This window comes from Podarcis erhardii (assembly GCF_964252035.2).
Source record: "Podarcis erhardii genome assembly, chromosome: 8".
Taxonomy (NCBI): domain Eukaryota; kingdom Metazoa; phylum Chordata; class Lepidosauria; order Squamata; family Lacertidae; genus Podarcis; species Podarcis erhardii.
Genome location: NC_138499.1, coordinates 28,847,087 through 28,861,627, shown reverse-complemented (window position 1 = coordinate 28,861,627; position 14,541 = coordinate 28,847,087). Strand labels below are relative to the sequence as shown.

Here is a 14,541-nt window from a genome sequence, read left to right as displayed (position 1 = left end):
GCGCCGGAAACGCTCTCTTTCCCAGGCCCCCGACACGCCGGAAGTTGCGCGTGGCCGCCTCCTAGAGCAGCCGGGTTTGCTCCAAAATCTGAGGTTTTCTTGGTTCCCCGGCCCCCTCGCGGCGGACCTTCAGCGAGTCGTCTACGGTTTTGGATTTCCCGCGCGCGAGGGGCGTCCTACGTCCGCGCCGACGTCACGAGGTAGCGCCGGCGTCTTCTCACGTGACTCTCGTGGTGCTGGGGGAGGGGCGGGGGTTAGAAGGATTGGTTTTATTTACTATTTTCCCCTTGGGTCCTCTGAGGTGGCCGACGCATGCGCACGGCCCGCTTCGCCCACAGCGCCTTGGGTTACACAAGTTCTGAGGTGAGGCTGGCCGTTGGAGCCACCACCCCAGATTCAAGTATCTGGGAAGGGCTTCGTCGGTCCTATTATTATTATTATTATTATTATTATTATTATTATTATTATTATTTATTACGGTCCTTCCCAGGCCCTGCAGAGAAGAGGAGCCGCTGCTCAGGGAGGGGCTGCTGCGCCCTTTCGGACGTTTGTGGGAAGCAGCTTCGGAAGGAAGCCTCTCTGAGGTGTGTGTAAAGGAGCGAGCGAGGGAGCAGCCTGTGCTTGTGGGAATTGCGCCTCGGAGAGGAATGGTGGAAATGGGAACCCCCAGGTGGGGGAGGGGGGACTTGGGTCATGCCATTCATTTAAGATGCTTTCTAGCATTTGGATCCTGCCCGTTTGCTCCCCATCCCACCCTCACCCCCAGAAAAAAGGTCCTTTTTCTCGGGCTCAAAAGGTAGGATAAAGGAGTGGGAGGGAGGCGGGCGAAGTTTAGCTGAAGCACAAGTTCTTAAACCGAACAGGTAACAGTGAAGCCTGGAAAGTTTCCAGAATACATAATGAAAGTCGGATCTCATCTAATTTATGTTTGCATTTCTCAGGGATACTACATACACACACACACACTCACGTGTTACTGTAGCCGAGACGATTTTCCAGTTTAAATTAGCAGCGATCCCTAGACGGATGTTTGTTTTGACCAGTGTTTATTTTCTTGGGGGTTACTGAAGGGTATGCAATACCGGCACCTATACACAAACCCCCACCCAAGATGTTAAATGTGTGGTACACACAGTAACAACTTAATGGTGAGTGCCTGCACCTTTTTATGTATAAAAAGCACTGGCTTTGTCTCTTCTTAAGAAGCGCGAGGAATATCCTTGACTTACTTTTTAAAATATATATATAGATGTGTCATATATATAATTTGGTTAAAGTTTGAGGGTTTGTTTGAAGGTGGTGTACCTGCTTTGAGTTTCGTATCTAGAATGAAAGTCCAAATTGAGGTCTGAAAGGTGTACCCTGTGGGGTAAACTTTGGTGGATGAATGTAGGTTCTGCACTGGGTGTGGCTCCTATGCTAGGATGGCAGTGGAGAACTGAAGGCTATGAGGTCTGTTTCATGTTTTCTTTGCAGAGATCACCATGTCTCTTTAGGTATTGTTGCTGGTGCTGCACTAGTCTTTCCTGCTGTATCGTGTATATTTAAAAGAATAATATGAGTTATTCCCCATCCTGCACCCCTAGGTCCTAGAGTGGGTAACATTTAAAATATAGCATAAAAAACTTATTTTAAAAAAATTACAATCAAATATGCAAATTGTGAAGGACAGTTAAGTGTCAGACACGTTAGTTGTTGTTTAGTCGTTTAGTCGTGTCCGACTCTTCGTGACCCCATGGACCAGAGCATGTCAGGCACTCCTGTCTTCCACTGCCTCCCGCAGTTTGGTCAAACTCATGCTGGTAGCTTCGACAACACTGTCCAACCATCTCGTCCTTTGTCGTCCCCTTCTCCTTGTGCCCTCCATCTTTCCCAACATCAGGGTCTTTTCCAGGTCAGACATGTTAAGCTGTGGCCAAATATCCTGTATTTTTATCTTGTGAATGACCCTGAGAGCTTCAGATGAAGGATGGTATTTACATTTAATTAATAATAATAATAAATAGAACTCCCCAAGTCTTTGGTAATATGTGCCTTCCCTTAATATGCTTTACATATCTGCTATGAGAAACACATCAGTGTAGCTGTGGCAAACAATTGCCACACAAAGTGATAATTGTATATGATTATCATGTGTAATTCCCTACACATTTGGGGAGCATATGCCCAGGGAAGCCTGAGGATCAGTATAGCAAATCATTCACACCTTGAGCATATGATTGAGTTGAAATGGATGGGCGTGTAGTTATCGTGTGACAACTAGAGCATTGGGGGTGTGACAGTTGCCTATGAATTCAGACATAACAGCAAACCATAGCACAGGCTCTGTTTTCAGTGCCTAGTTTGTTGGCCCTCAAACAGTGGTTTGTAAGCTCTTTTCTCTTGTAGTTCCATTTTGTAGACAAAAGTGTGTGTGTTTACTGCATTTGTTTATTTAGGAAACAATTGCTTGTGCAGAAGTAATAATAGTGTTGTTTGGAGTACACTGTACGTTAGCATACACCAGGTCCTGTTTTCTGAGCATTCTTGAGACAGCTAGTTGGCTTCAAAGGAATTCTGGTTCAACTCAGCATGGTTGTGTTTATGCTCGTATTGTAAATAAGGGTGCCATTAGCATCTGGAATGGACTGGAGTCCCAAGTTCTGATTCAGTTGTTCAGGCCTACTAGACTACTTCTTGACTTTAAAAAATAAATTGTGTGGGTTTGCAGATAATTTAACACATAAGTCTTCCAAGCTTTCCTAAAGTTCCATAAACTAGGATGTTGTTTTTTCTCACCAGATTGCAGATTTACTAAAATGAAATATTACAGAGCCTTTAGCAGGAGCAGTACATGTGTTCTTTCTTGTTTCATTATACAGGGAGAAAGAAAAGATCTGAGATAACAAGGTCCCTACTTAAAAACTTTTTAAAAAGCTCAACAAAAATTAAATTTTGAATGAAAGGCCATCTTTGATATGAAATGCAATTTTCTAATATGTCAACCCCTCCCCTCTTTTACATTTAGCATAAGCTGTACTATTTATTTCCTATTTTGCTGAAAGCACATGCTCAACTTTAAATCCGCAGTAAAGGTAAGGGGCACGTTGACATTTGCTAGCAAGTCAGTGGAAACATCAAAGAATCTTGAGCACCTTAAGGACAAATGACTTTATTGTGGTATAAACTTTCATGGGCTGGAGCCTCCAACCTTTGTGGTTGTTACTGGCACCAAGTCAATGCATATCTGTTTACCCAGGCATTTTAAATTGCTCTGACTACCTCCCTTGCTTTTATAGTTATTGTTGCCTCTCAGTTTTATGGTTAGTAACAAAGTGTGATGTTTTATAACATTGTGTTGGTTGTTGTTGTGGATTGCCTTGAAATCCATCAAGCTGAAGGGCTGTTTAAATTTTGTAAAAAAAAATAATAATTATCCTGGCATTCAAAAAATGTTTGTCTCAACTTTAGTTCAGTCCTACCATATCTAAAAGAGCTTGAATGCATGGTTTAGTGTGGCCCATTATAAAGTCTGAGAATCCTTGGAATGACAAACTATTTAAAAAAGAGGCTTTTGGCCTACACCCAGAAGTGTGATTCATCACATCACTCTTCTACAGTGTTGCTGTAAAGTACCAGAGTTTAGGTAACTTTATGTGTCTACAGTATAAGATAAGTGTCTTAAATATATTGATGCAATTGTATATACACTTACCTGGAAATGTCACATTGAAGTCAGTGGGACATACTTCTGAGTAGTACCTGCAGACTGCACTGCTGTGGCATCAACTTTTGTAAACTAGAGCTCATTTCATTGAATGCATGATGTTTTCTCCTTGGTTGGTAGGTGTATATGCAGATGTACAGCTGATTGATAAACCTATTGAGCAAGTTATTATTTCTGCTGTGTGAGAGTGACTGCAATCCATCTTGCACATGAATGCTTTTTATGTTCATGGTAGTTTATTTGTGAATGATTAAGCTGCTGGTTAGGGATTTATGCTGCTTAGTTCCGCTATTGACTTGCCAGCAGAGAAACCTTTTTCTTTTCTGCTCTGGAAGGTGCATGTCTACCCAAGATACCCATAGTCATGATTTATTGAATGACTGTTGGGCCACAATCCTGCTTCAGTGGGCTGTGCTTAAATCTTTGTTGGATTTGGACTGTGAGCTGTTAAAATGACCCCAATGTTAAGTATACTTGTTGCTTGCTTCCCATCCAGTGAGGCAGATGGCAGCGCAATGTGTAACAAAGGTGGAGCTAACCATCTCTTGCAGCAACCTCCTGGATAAAGATGTTGGCTCCAAGTCAGACCCATTGTGTGTGCTGCTTCAGCACACAAGTGGACAACAGTGGTATGAGGTATAGTATGTTGATACTTAATTAAATATTTCTAATAAAGTTTCTTTTCTGGCTATTAGCTCTTTGTTTTAATTTGGTCTTTAGAAACATCAAATTCTGGGATGTAAAAGTGAGTTTTATTTCTTTGAAACATCATGTGATGAACTCTCCCCATCACCACCCAATGTCTTATACGCAGGTTGATCGCACAGAAAGAATCAAGAACTGTTTGGACCCCAGGTTTTCCAAGAGATTCCTAATTGATTACTATTTTGAGCTGGTGCAGAAACTCAAATTTGGGATTTTTGACATTGACAATACAACTGTTGATCTGAGTGATGATGACTTCTTAGGAGAATTTGAATGCACACTGGGGCAGGTAGGTGTAAATAACTCATGGAATTCTCTCACTTTCTCTCACTTTCAGAGAGTTTTATTGGTTGCTTTATTTACAGTTCATTTGGTTCTGTCCTGAGAAATGTCATTTGACCTGAAACATCATTCATGCTGGTATTGTTCCTTCACCCAGCAAAACCAAGAAAAGGTCAAAGCGGGAACAATAGCATGTTGCACGTTCTCATTTTGTAAAAACAAAAAATTCCTTCCAGTAGCACCCTAAAGACCAACTAAGTTAGTTCTAGGTATGAGCTTTCGTGTGCATGCACACTTCTTCATTCGTATCTGAAGAAGTGTGCATGCACACGAAAGCTCATACCTAGAACTAACTTAGTTGGTCTTTAAGGTGCTACTGGAAGGATTTTTTTGTTTTGACTATGGCAGACCAACACGGCTACCTATCTGTAACTCATTTTGTAAGTTCTGCTTTTCAATAAGAATTGAAGTAGTAAATTGCCTTCCTTTTATAGGCAGTTTATCTAATGTTATGTTGAATGCTATTGTTACAAGAACTAATCTCTGTGGTTTATCATTCCTTGTTGTCTTATTCCTATGGATAAACTGATTCCCTGAACATAAAATCTGATTTGTGTAAACCAGTTTCCTATTGCAGGTAAATTGGGAAACCAGTCAGTTTCTGGCTACTTAACCAAGAATAATCCTTCCGTTTTCTACTTCCTATGTAACTGGTAAAACTGGTTTAAACAAACCATGATAGAAGTAACAAGAAGTAACAAAGGGGTGACTGTGTGAGCAATTTGGGCTGGAAGTATCTTAAGAGTCCATATGTATAAAATTATTACATACGCAAAAGCAGTAAACAATGTTTTGTTAAAAATAAACCCCGTTTCCTTATGCTCTGTCTTGATTGCTGAGATCTGTTGATGGGGCACCTTTGGTAGTTCCCTTCCATTCAGCTGGCCTTTACCAGGGGCTAAACCTTTAGCTTGACATGCCCTGCCCTGTGAATTCCTTCTTAACCCTTTTTAACCCTGAGACTCTTCACCAACCAGATCTTAATAATGTGTTTTGTGATTTTATTGAAATACTGTACTTTTAGTTTATACTATGTCTTTTGATATTTTATATGAACTTGTGGTTTATAAAAATTTGTAAAAATAAAAATTAATGCATGGGTTGATGCCAATTCTCAGTTAAATAAACCATAGCATATTACTCAAATAATTTCATCTGAACTGGCCTGTTGTGTTACTGCTTTTTCTAGTCATCTGCTAACAGCTTTGACTAAGTCACCATTTATAGAATTCTGTAGACAAGGTAAATTCTTAATCTGTTGAGTTTCTGGATATTTCTGTATTTTTACAGATTGTTTCTAGCAAAACGCTCACCCGGCCACTACTCTTGAAAAATGGCAGACCTGCAGGAAAAGGAAAAATAACGGTATGAAAACACAAATGGTTTTCTCCCCTTCTGGTATTTCTTTGTGGACAAAGATTTTGATGACCCAGGGAAACATGAATTTAGTCAAAACTAAATTTAAGCGCCTTAGGGATGCGGGTGGCGCTGTGGGTAAAACCTCAGTGCCTAGGACTTGCCGATTGCATGGTTGGCGGTTCGAATCCCCGCAGCGGGGTGAGCTCCCGTCGTTCGGTCCCAGCTCCTGCCCACCTAGCAGTTCGAAAGCACCCCCAAGTGCAAGTAGATAAATAGGTACCGCTTTATAGCGGGAAGGTAAACAGCGTTTCTGTGTGCTGCGCTGGTGCTGGCTCGCCAGAGCAGCTTCGTCACGCTGGTCACGTGACCCGGAAGTGTCTCCGGACAGCGCTGGCCCCCGGCCTCTTAAGTGAGATGGGCGCACAACCCTAGAGTCGGACACAACTGGCCCGTACGGGCAGGGGTACCTTTACCTTTACCTTTACCTTTAAATTTAAGAATGCTGAAATTCTGTGGAAATTAATGAGATGCAGGTTGGGATCCTATGTACTTTCTAGGAAATAAGTGAATTAATTAAGACCTGTTTTAATTGTTTTAGGGTTTTTTTTCTACATTTTTCACTTTAAATTTCATTACCAGAAGGCAGGGGCTAGTTTTAATTTAAAAACCAATTACATGCCTAGTTCTGCATCTTTCAAATTTTGTATCTCAAATAGCAGCCTCACATGCCAGCTGGAGAAACTGAAAACTGACTGAAATTTTTCAAAGCAGGGTGTTCATGCATTATGAGTCTGTTGTGGCCAACCATTTAATGTTCTAAAATGGGAGGAAGGAGCATCTTCTTATTACTATAAAACCGTATTCTTTTTTATAGCTGTGAACATGTTGTTACTGCTTTTGAAAATAATAAAAAATAATAGAAATAGAAATGTTACTTCAAATTTTACTACACTCCATTTGTCATACGTTTCATTCTACTGCCCATAAAAGAATTCTATTACATACTTTAGAATGCAGTATCTTATCATGGTGAATGTTGTCTTTGTGTGCTTACTTAGATTACTGCTGAAGAAGTAAAGGATAATCGGGTAGTCATGTTTGAAGTTGAAGCAAGGAAACTGGACAACAAGGTACTTCAAGGTTGCAATTCTATACACATTTATCTGGGGTTAAATCATATTGAGCAATGGGCAAAATCCAACTTTGTCCTCCTACCAAATGGAATTGACTTGTTTGTGCAACAAGATTTGCTGTTTCTCTCCTTTTTCCTGCAACCCCTGAGCATCCCCCAAAACCTGCTCTGGGTGATTTCATGACCCTGGAGAGTAGATCGGGGGGGGGGGGGGGCTGTAGGGGAGAGGAAAGGGATGCTGGATGTTGCCCCGTGGGATTGACTTGTAAGCAGACAAACATAGGATTGTGCTCAAAGTGTGTGTTCTTTAATTAACAGCTAAGGAAGAACTTTTTAGTTTTATGCTGGAACACATGAGAAATGTATGGAAATATTAAAAGATGACCTTTGGATTTCTGTTGAGTTGGATACATATGAACAGGGCAATTTTGTAGTGACACGGAATAACTTAAAAAGTTTAATCTGTTGAACAAATGAACCCAGTGGTTCCCTTATGTGCTCTGCTTTGTGAAAAGCACTGCAGCTTAAACTGGAAAGCTATATGGATGCAACTGGCTTTGTAGGCTTGGTTTTAGTTGGCTTGTGGTGAAGTGAGGGACATGAGGCAGGAGTTGATAATGCAGGTGAGCTGCGCACAGGTGAGCTGAAAGCAAGCTGCCGGCCAGCCCTGTGGAGCCTCCTTTTATTGAGACAAATATGCAAACCCAAGCAGATACATTTTGTGCTATGACCTTTACACATCTTCCAGAGATAGTGGGGTGGTACAAAGCTATTTTGCCACCTGTTTCCACCACGTCATTTTTCCCTTGCACAGTGTATGATGAAGGAGACAAAAGGTCTCAGAGGCAAAGGTTACAGACAGGACACCGCAGACTACTGAGACCGCAAAAGGTTAGACAGAGGCAACAGTGTTCAGACAGCCATGGCTTTGTCTGTGAGGGGTGTGTGTGCTCTGCACCCCAAGGTCACGCGTGCAGGCAGGCTGAGGCTGCCTGCGGGTGGGGAGTGTGCTCCCTCCGGACCCCACTCCCCACTCTGCGATCATCCCTACATTGTGGAAACTGTAACCTGCTGGTTCACAAGTCAGGGCAAACTGTGGTTTCCATGCAAACAGAATTAAAATAGAGTGAGGAAGGGAAGAAGGAGCACACATACATGCTACATCATGATTCAGCTCTGCATGTGAACCAACTCAAAGAGGGGATTTCAGTTTGTGCTGTTGTGCTGTGGTATCTGGTTTGATCTCCATAAAAACTGAAATATACTTTCAGATTTGGGGATGAAGCACTTGCATTTTATGTGGTTCCCTTTGATATTTAAATAAACAACTTTGCATTTAGTCCGCTTTGTCATAAATTGCTGAATTTTCTGATCTTTGGTAGTATGCTAGCAAGGTGAAGCCACAAATTTCTAAACTGCGTGTTTCATAGTTTTTTTACATCGAACAAATAGTTTGCAGCACTCGACACCTGAAAAAATGTAACCAAAATATTTGTGCAGTTAATGTAGTTGATACACCATACACACAGCTTTGCTATATGTGGCTTCATTTTGTTCTTCCACGCTTATGACTTGTACAGTGGTGCCCCGCAAGACGAACGCCTCGCAAGACAGAAAACCCGCTAGACGAAAGGGTTTTCCGTTTTGGAGGCACTTCGCAAAACGAATTTCCCTATGGGCTTGCTTCGCAAGACGAAATGTCTTGCGAGTTCCCGCGGGTTTCCTTCCCCCTTTTCCTAAGCCGCTAAGCCGCTTATCAGCTGATCCGCTAAAAGCCGCTAAACCGCTAATAGCGCTAATCCGCTAAGCTGTCAATGGGCTTGCTTCGCAAGACGAAAAAACCACTATACAAAGAGCCTCACGGAACGGATTAATTTCGTCTTGCAAGGCACCACTGTATTACTTAATGCTTTTACTTCTCTCCTTGTTGCTATTTCTGGTGATTATGGCTGTTGTTGTTAGAGAAAGTGAGTGATAGAGAGAGAGAGAACTTCTACAGAAATACTTAACCACTACCATTGTTCTGACTGGAGTTGCAGAGACTTGCATTAACAGAATTTCCCAAGGAAGGATTAATAATCTGAATGGAACCATGCATGTATGTGCAGCGCTGGTGGAAAAGAGGAAGTGAACTGCATGTTTGTACTTGGCATATAGGTGGTGTCTGTTTTGAACAGGAAGTAATGTAGTGTAAAGTTTATTTGATGGACTTTCACCCCATTATTTAGCTGAAAAAACTCCAAAGCAGCTTATGAATATCAGTAATAAAATAGTCCAGGCTCTCAGTTTTACAATCTACCGTAAATTTCGCTCCATAACACACAGATTTTTCCTCCTAGAAAGTAAGGGGAAATGTCTGTGCGTGTTATGGAGCGAATGCCTACAGATGGCTGGGGAATCTGCTGCAGTTGTGAGCAGTCCGTGGCTCGCTTTGAAACAGCAAAGAGGGTGTAAGCGGCTCCTGTCAGCGAGCTGAGCCAGGGAGGAGGGAGAGAAGCAGAGCGGGGTTGGCTGCTTTAAAACAACCCCCTGCTCTCTGTCCCTGCCTGCAGTTTTTTGCTGTCCGATTTTGGATTAGCCACTATAGGAGCTGTGTGTGTGTGTGCTTGAGCTGTCGTTCTCCTCCTCCTGCTTCCCCTTCGCTCTCCCTGCGCTCTCCCTCCAACTTTAGAATTGACACTCTGTGTGTGTGAGAGAGGGCTCCTTCTCCTCCTGCTGCTTCCCCTTCGCTCTCCCTGCGCCCCTGCGCTCTCCCTCCGACTTTAGAATTGACACTCTGTGTGTCTCTATGTGTCTGAGGGCTCCTTCTCCTTCTCTTGCTTCCCGTTCACTCCCCCAGCGCCCCTGCGACTTCCAGCGCCCTGCGACTTTAGGGCCAGTTCTCTCTCTGCATGTATGTGTGTGTGTGTTTTGACCTCACTGCGCTTGTTGGGGGAGAGTGTTGGTCGCAATTTTTCTTGATTTGTCTCAGAGTGGTTACTATCATGGTTTCCTTGCCGGGGAGGAGGGAGAGACGCAGAGCCTGCTTGTTCTAAAGGAGCAAAGCCGGAGAGGAGCCTCTCCTGCATTATCAGCAGCATCCTTCTCCACACCACCCACGCGTGCTCCTTGTCCCTTGAGTTCTTTTCCTTCCTTCCCCACTTAAAACGTGGTTACAAAGCACGGATCCACATGGATCCTCAGGATTTTTGCACTAGGTCACCCCAAATTCACCATCAGATCACATAGCATATCCATGGCTACAGCCTGCACCAAAAAACACACGCACCCACTGTTTCATGGGGCCGCAATGGCGCAAAAACGTGGTTACAAAGCATGGATCCACATGGATCCTCAGGATTTTTGAATTGGGCTACCCCAAACTCACCGTCAGATCACATGTCTGTGGCCACAGCATGAACCACAAAAATCATACATCCACTGTTTCGTTTAGAATATTTTTTTCTTGTTTTCCTCCTCTAAAAACTACGTGCGTGTTATGGTCAGGTGTGTGTTATAGAGCGAAAAATACGGTAAAAGTCATGACACACAAGGAAAAAGGGAGGAAGAAAAAAGAAGTTGATGCATCAGTTCTTAAAGTTACTGTTCTTATAATGACCAGCCAGGATAGCAGCAATTCAGTTAGCTTAATGGAATAGTTTCTGTTAGGTGACAGTTGAAGGCAGGGCCAGGGGGCAGGTGCTTTTCTTCTTTCTGCTCTGCAGCCTGACGTTTGCAAAAAAACCAACAACCCCATCCTCTAAAGACAATTTTGAAGCAATAGCCTTTGTTTTAATTGCAGGATTTCTTTGGAAAATCTGATCCTTATTTGGAGTTCCACAAGCAGACCTCTGAAGGAAACTGGGTGATGGTGCACAGAACAGAAGTAAGGTGGTTCTCGTTCTTTTATGAAGTAGGCTGATTTGACTCATTGTCTATTTTAATGCTTTTAGTTCTGTTTTTATGAGGTACTACTGGTTTCTATAACTATAGCACTTTCAGAAAGAAATTTGAAAGCTACTGTATCAGGCAGCATCCTATCCTACTGTGATATGTATGGGAAGCTCCAAGGATAGGTTTAGTGATAGTTATTGGAACAGCCAAAGTTATAAAAAGATGGTTAATGCAAAAACCCACAACCTTAATAATGTTTTAACCATTATTATTTTGTATTTATTTAGGTTATTAAAAATAACTTGAATCCCGTATGGAGGCCATTTAAAATCTCTCTCAACTCTTTGTGTTATGGAGATATGGATAAAACGATCAAGGTAATGTATAAAGGATGAGGAAGTAGAATGAGTATTTAAAACTAAACGTGAGCCTGGTTCACATGCCATACTAAGCCCAAACATTGTTTATTCTTGGCTACAGTCCATGGTTAGTGAGGAGACTGCTTAAACTTAAGTCCTGGTTCAGATAACATGCCAAGTCTAAGCTTGCCTTAGCTCAGTCGCAGCAAAAAAGTTTGGAGAGGAGCAGAGCAGCTATGAGCATTCTTGCTATGTCAACATTTGGCTTAGCATGTCATGTGAACAGACTCAAAAACTATTTTTTAAAAATCTGTTCAGGGCCGGATTCATCTACCCAGTCCCTCTAGTGGAAGATAACCCAAGGACTTCTGATAGAACAGCAGGGCCTTCCCCACCCTCTCTTCTTTCCCTGTGCCTCTGGGCCTCTCCCAAATCTGCTCTGGAGGGTCAGGAAAAACCCCCAGAACAGGTTGCAGGGAGAGGAGAGGGAAAACCATTCTGTCAGGCAAGCAGAAATACTTGCGCTGATAGAATGATTCCCTAAGTGCCATGTTGAATTCCACCCTCAATATTTACAATTACATTTTGTGTGTTATATGGGCTGCAAGTGAGCTGTCGGTATGATCCTTTTCTGAAAGTGTAGAAGTTTGTTGGCAGTAGCAGAAATAGCAGCTACTGGGTGTTTGAATACTGTGATGTGGAGAGAATATACCTGAGCTGTTAAATGGGACTTCCTTCTTTTTTGCTTAAACACATTGCATACACTTAGTATGCTTCTCTAAAGATCAAATATCTTACTGGACTACAGAATTCTATAGAATGGGTGTGGTGCCTGTAAAGTAAATTGTTTAACTAAGCTTTAAGAAAGAAGCATTCTTAAAGCTGTGTTTTACCCAGCATTCATAGCTTCATTAAATCTAGTGTTAGCACTGTGCTTGTAACCCAAGAGTCGCCTAATAATACTTTAAGCTGTAGTTTGTCCTTGTTTGTTCCCTTTTGCCTTTTGTTATGATAATCTTTTCCTCTCTTTAACTTGCATTGATGAAGGGTGTTTTCTTCAGCTCATTAATGCTTATTTCATCATGACTTAGTAGCTGGCCCCACAGCAATCCTGTAGAGTCACCAGATCTCAAGCCCTGCTGGTCTTGTAAAAGGTGTGCATGTCTGGAGTGTAGGTGATGTACTTAGCCCCCTGCCCCACCCCCACCCCACCCTCCACTTGCCATCCTGAGTGCATATCAAGGACATAGGAAGACTTTGGATCCCAAGCCACCTAAAGAACTCCCTTTTAATTCACCTTATCTGCTGCCATCAGCCTTCTCCATGTCAGCTTGAAACCTAAGGCTTTTGGTCTCTGTGCCCATAGAGAGGGTGATCTGCAAAACGAACTGGTCTCTTGGACCTCACCCCCCACCCCCACCCCCACCCCGGCCAAAGGATTGCCCCTTCATTCATATGTTCACCATCTATTCTCATAAGTTTGCTAGTTTGTTTCTGTATGTTTCTATATGTTATGATTATGTTTTGTATTTTAATTCTGTAGCAAAGTAAATTTCAACCCCTGCTGGTTTATTTTTGCCCCTTCATGAGCTAAAATGCAGTTTTCTAATAAACTGTTTTAACTTTTTTGGTGCAAACGGAATACAGAAAAACCTCATATGCATGCAGGTCTGTGCCATTGTAATCAAAATCTGACCTTCCATGTTACATCTTCCTGAGGAAATAGAAAAAGGTGAAATAGAGTCTTGCAACCTTATGGAAAACAGTTTAAAATGAAACTACTTTGCTGTAATGAATAAGGGAAAACATTTTATACTATAATGACTGATCAAACAATGCTTTAATACTTTATGCACACAGTGTCTTATGTAACTGGCTATTTCATTATAGTAAGTAAAATCATTTTTCAAGCTCTACCCATCACAAGTGCCTTTCTCTGTGTTAAAATGGCTGTTTGTGTATTCAGTTATAATACACAAACAACTTGCTTTGATATCTCATTACGTTTCCCCCCGAAGTGTGTGTGTTCAAGTGAGTCATTGAAGGCTTCTCTTACTAGCAGCAGGCATGTAGTCATTCATTAGTTCTGTTGTGGGTGGGAAATATGAATATCACACAAAAACAAGAGCAAGCTTGAAAAGGCTGTATCAACTGTTAGTATATTGGGTTAAACATCAACTTCTTAATAAGATGAAATATAGCTATAGTAATGCAAAATTTGGCAATGTTCTTAAGAGCTCATACTAAAAGATAAGTTTTTGGTCCTATTCCTTACCCTTGAATTCAGCTTTACTCTAATTCTGTGTGCTGTCATTACATGAAAATCTGTTTCACAGATTCTCCTTGGTCATAGCAGTGTCTGCATGCTGTTTGCACTGATGGAGAGTGCATGTGCATGTGTGTTAACCTAATACGGTGATGCTCTTGCCATACTTGAGTAGGAGTGGCAATGGGCCCAAGGAACATCAGTGTGAGGTACAATTAAAAGTAACTAGAATTGTTTAAAATAAATGTGAAATACACATTGTACACATAAGTGGCATTTGAAGTTGGAGCCATAAAACAATTATTACGCATGCTTCGTATTTTCAGTGAAACTACAGTTTTGGCTCTGTAGGTCACCGTTGCTGCATTTTAGTCTTGCCTGCCTAATTATCTTGGGACTGATACTCAGAAGTGGCAAAAGCCTGAAGCACACGATTTCTTCTCTTTTGCTCTCTTAAATTACATGGTGTCAGTGCTGTAACCACAACATACTGGGTTAACAAAGAATGCTTCTTTTTTAGGTTGAGTGCTATGATTATGACAGTGATGGGTCCCACGATCTCATAGGGACCTTTCAGACCACACTATCAAAACTGAAGGAAGCGTCGCGACATTCACCAGTAAGTTCTTTCACTTCCCTCCCTACCTCACTGGTAGCCTTAGGCAATCCACTTTCTCTTCTATACAGGCCCTTCCTTATTTATTAGAGTTTTTATGCATGGCCTTCCTTCAGATCAGAGCATTCGATGGATTACAGCACAACATACAGCTTTAATAATAATACTATAAAATAGAACACA

General features: G+C 41.9%; 1 protein-coding gene across 4 annotated transcripts in view; it reads left to right on the top strand.

The window, feature by feature from the left end:
* Nucleotides 1–63: 63 nt before the first annotated feature.
* Nucleotides 64–14,541, top strand: part of CPNE3 (copine 3) — a 26,369-nt gene continuing 11,891 nt past the window's right edge. Inside the window, exons 1-9 of one of the 4 annotated variants that reach the window (XM_081874374.1) lie at nt 68–200; nt 491–584; nt 4,203–4,342; nt 4,521–4,700; nt 6,044–6,118; nt 7,171–7,242; nt 11,026–11,109; nt 11,405–11,494; nt 14,263–14,361. In XM_081874374.1, coding sequence (XP_081730500.1) covers nt 4,211–4,342; nt 4,521–4,700; nt 6,044–6,118; nt 7,171–7,242; nt 11,026–11,109; nt 11,405–11,494; nt 14,263–14,361 — 732 coding nt within the window. In that variant the 5' untranslated portion in view covers nt 68–200; nt 491–584; nt 4,203–4,210. Of the gene's footprint in view, nt 201–234; nt 364–490; nt 585–4,202; nt 4,343–4,520; nt 4,701–6,043; nt 6,119–7,170; nt 7,243–11,025; nt 11,110–11,404; nt 11,495–14,262; nt 14,362–14,541 lie in introns of those variants that run through there. The other 3 variants (XM_081874373.1, XM_081874376.1, XM_081874375.1) reach the window with 3 other exon arrangements.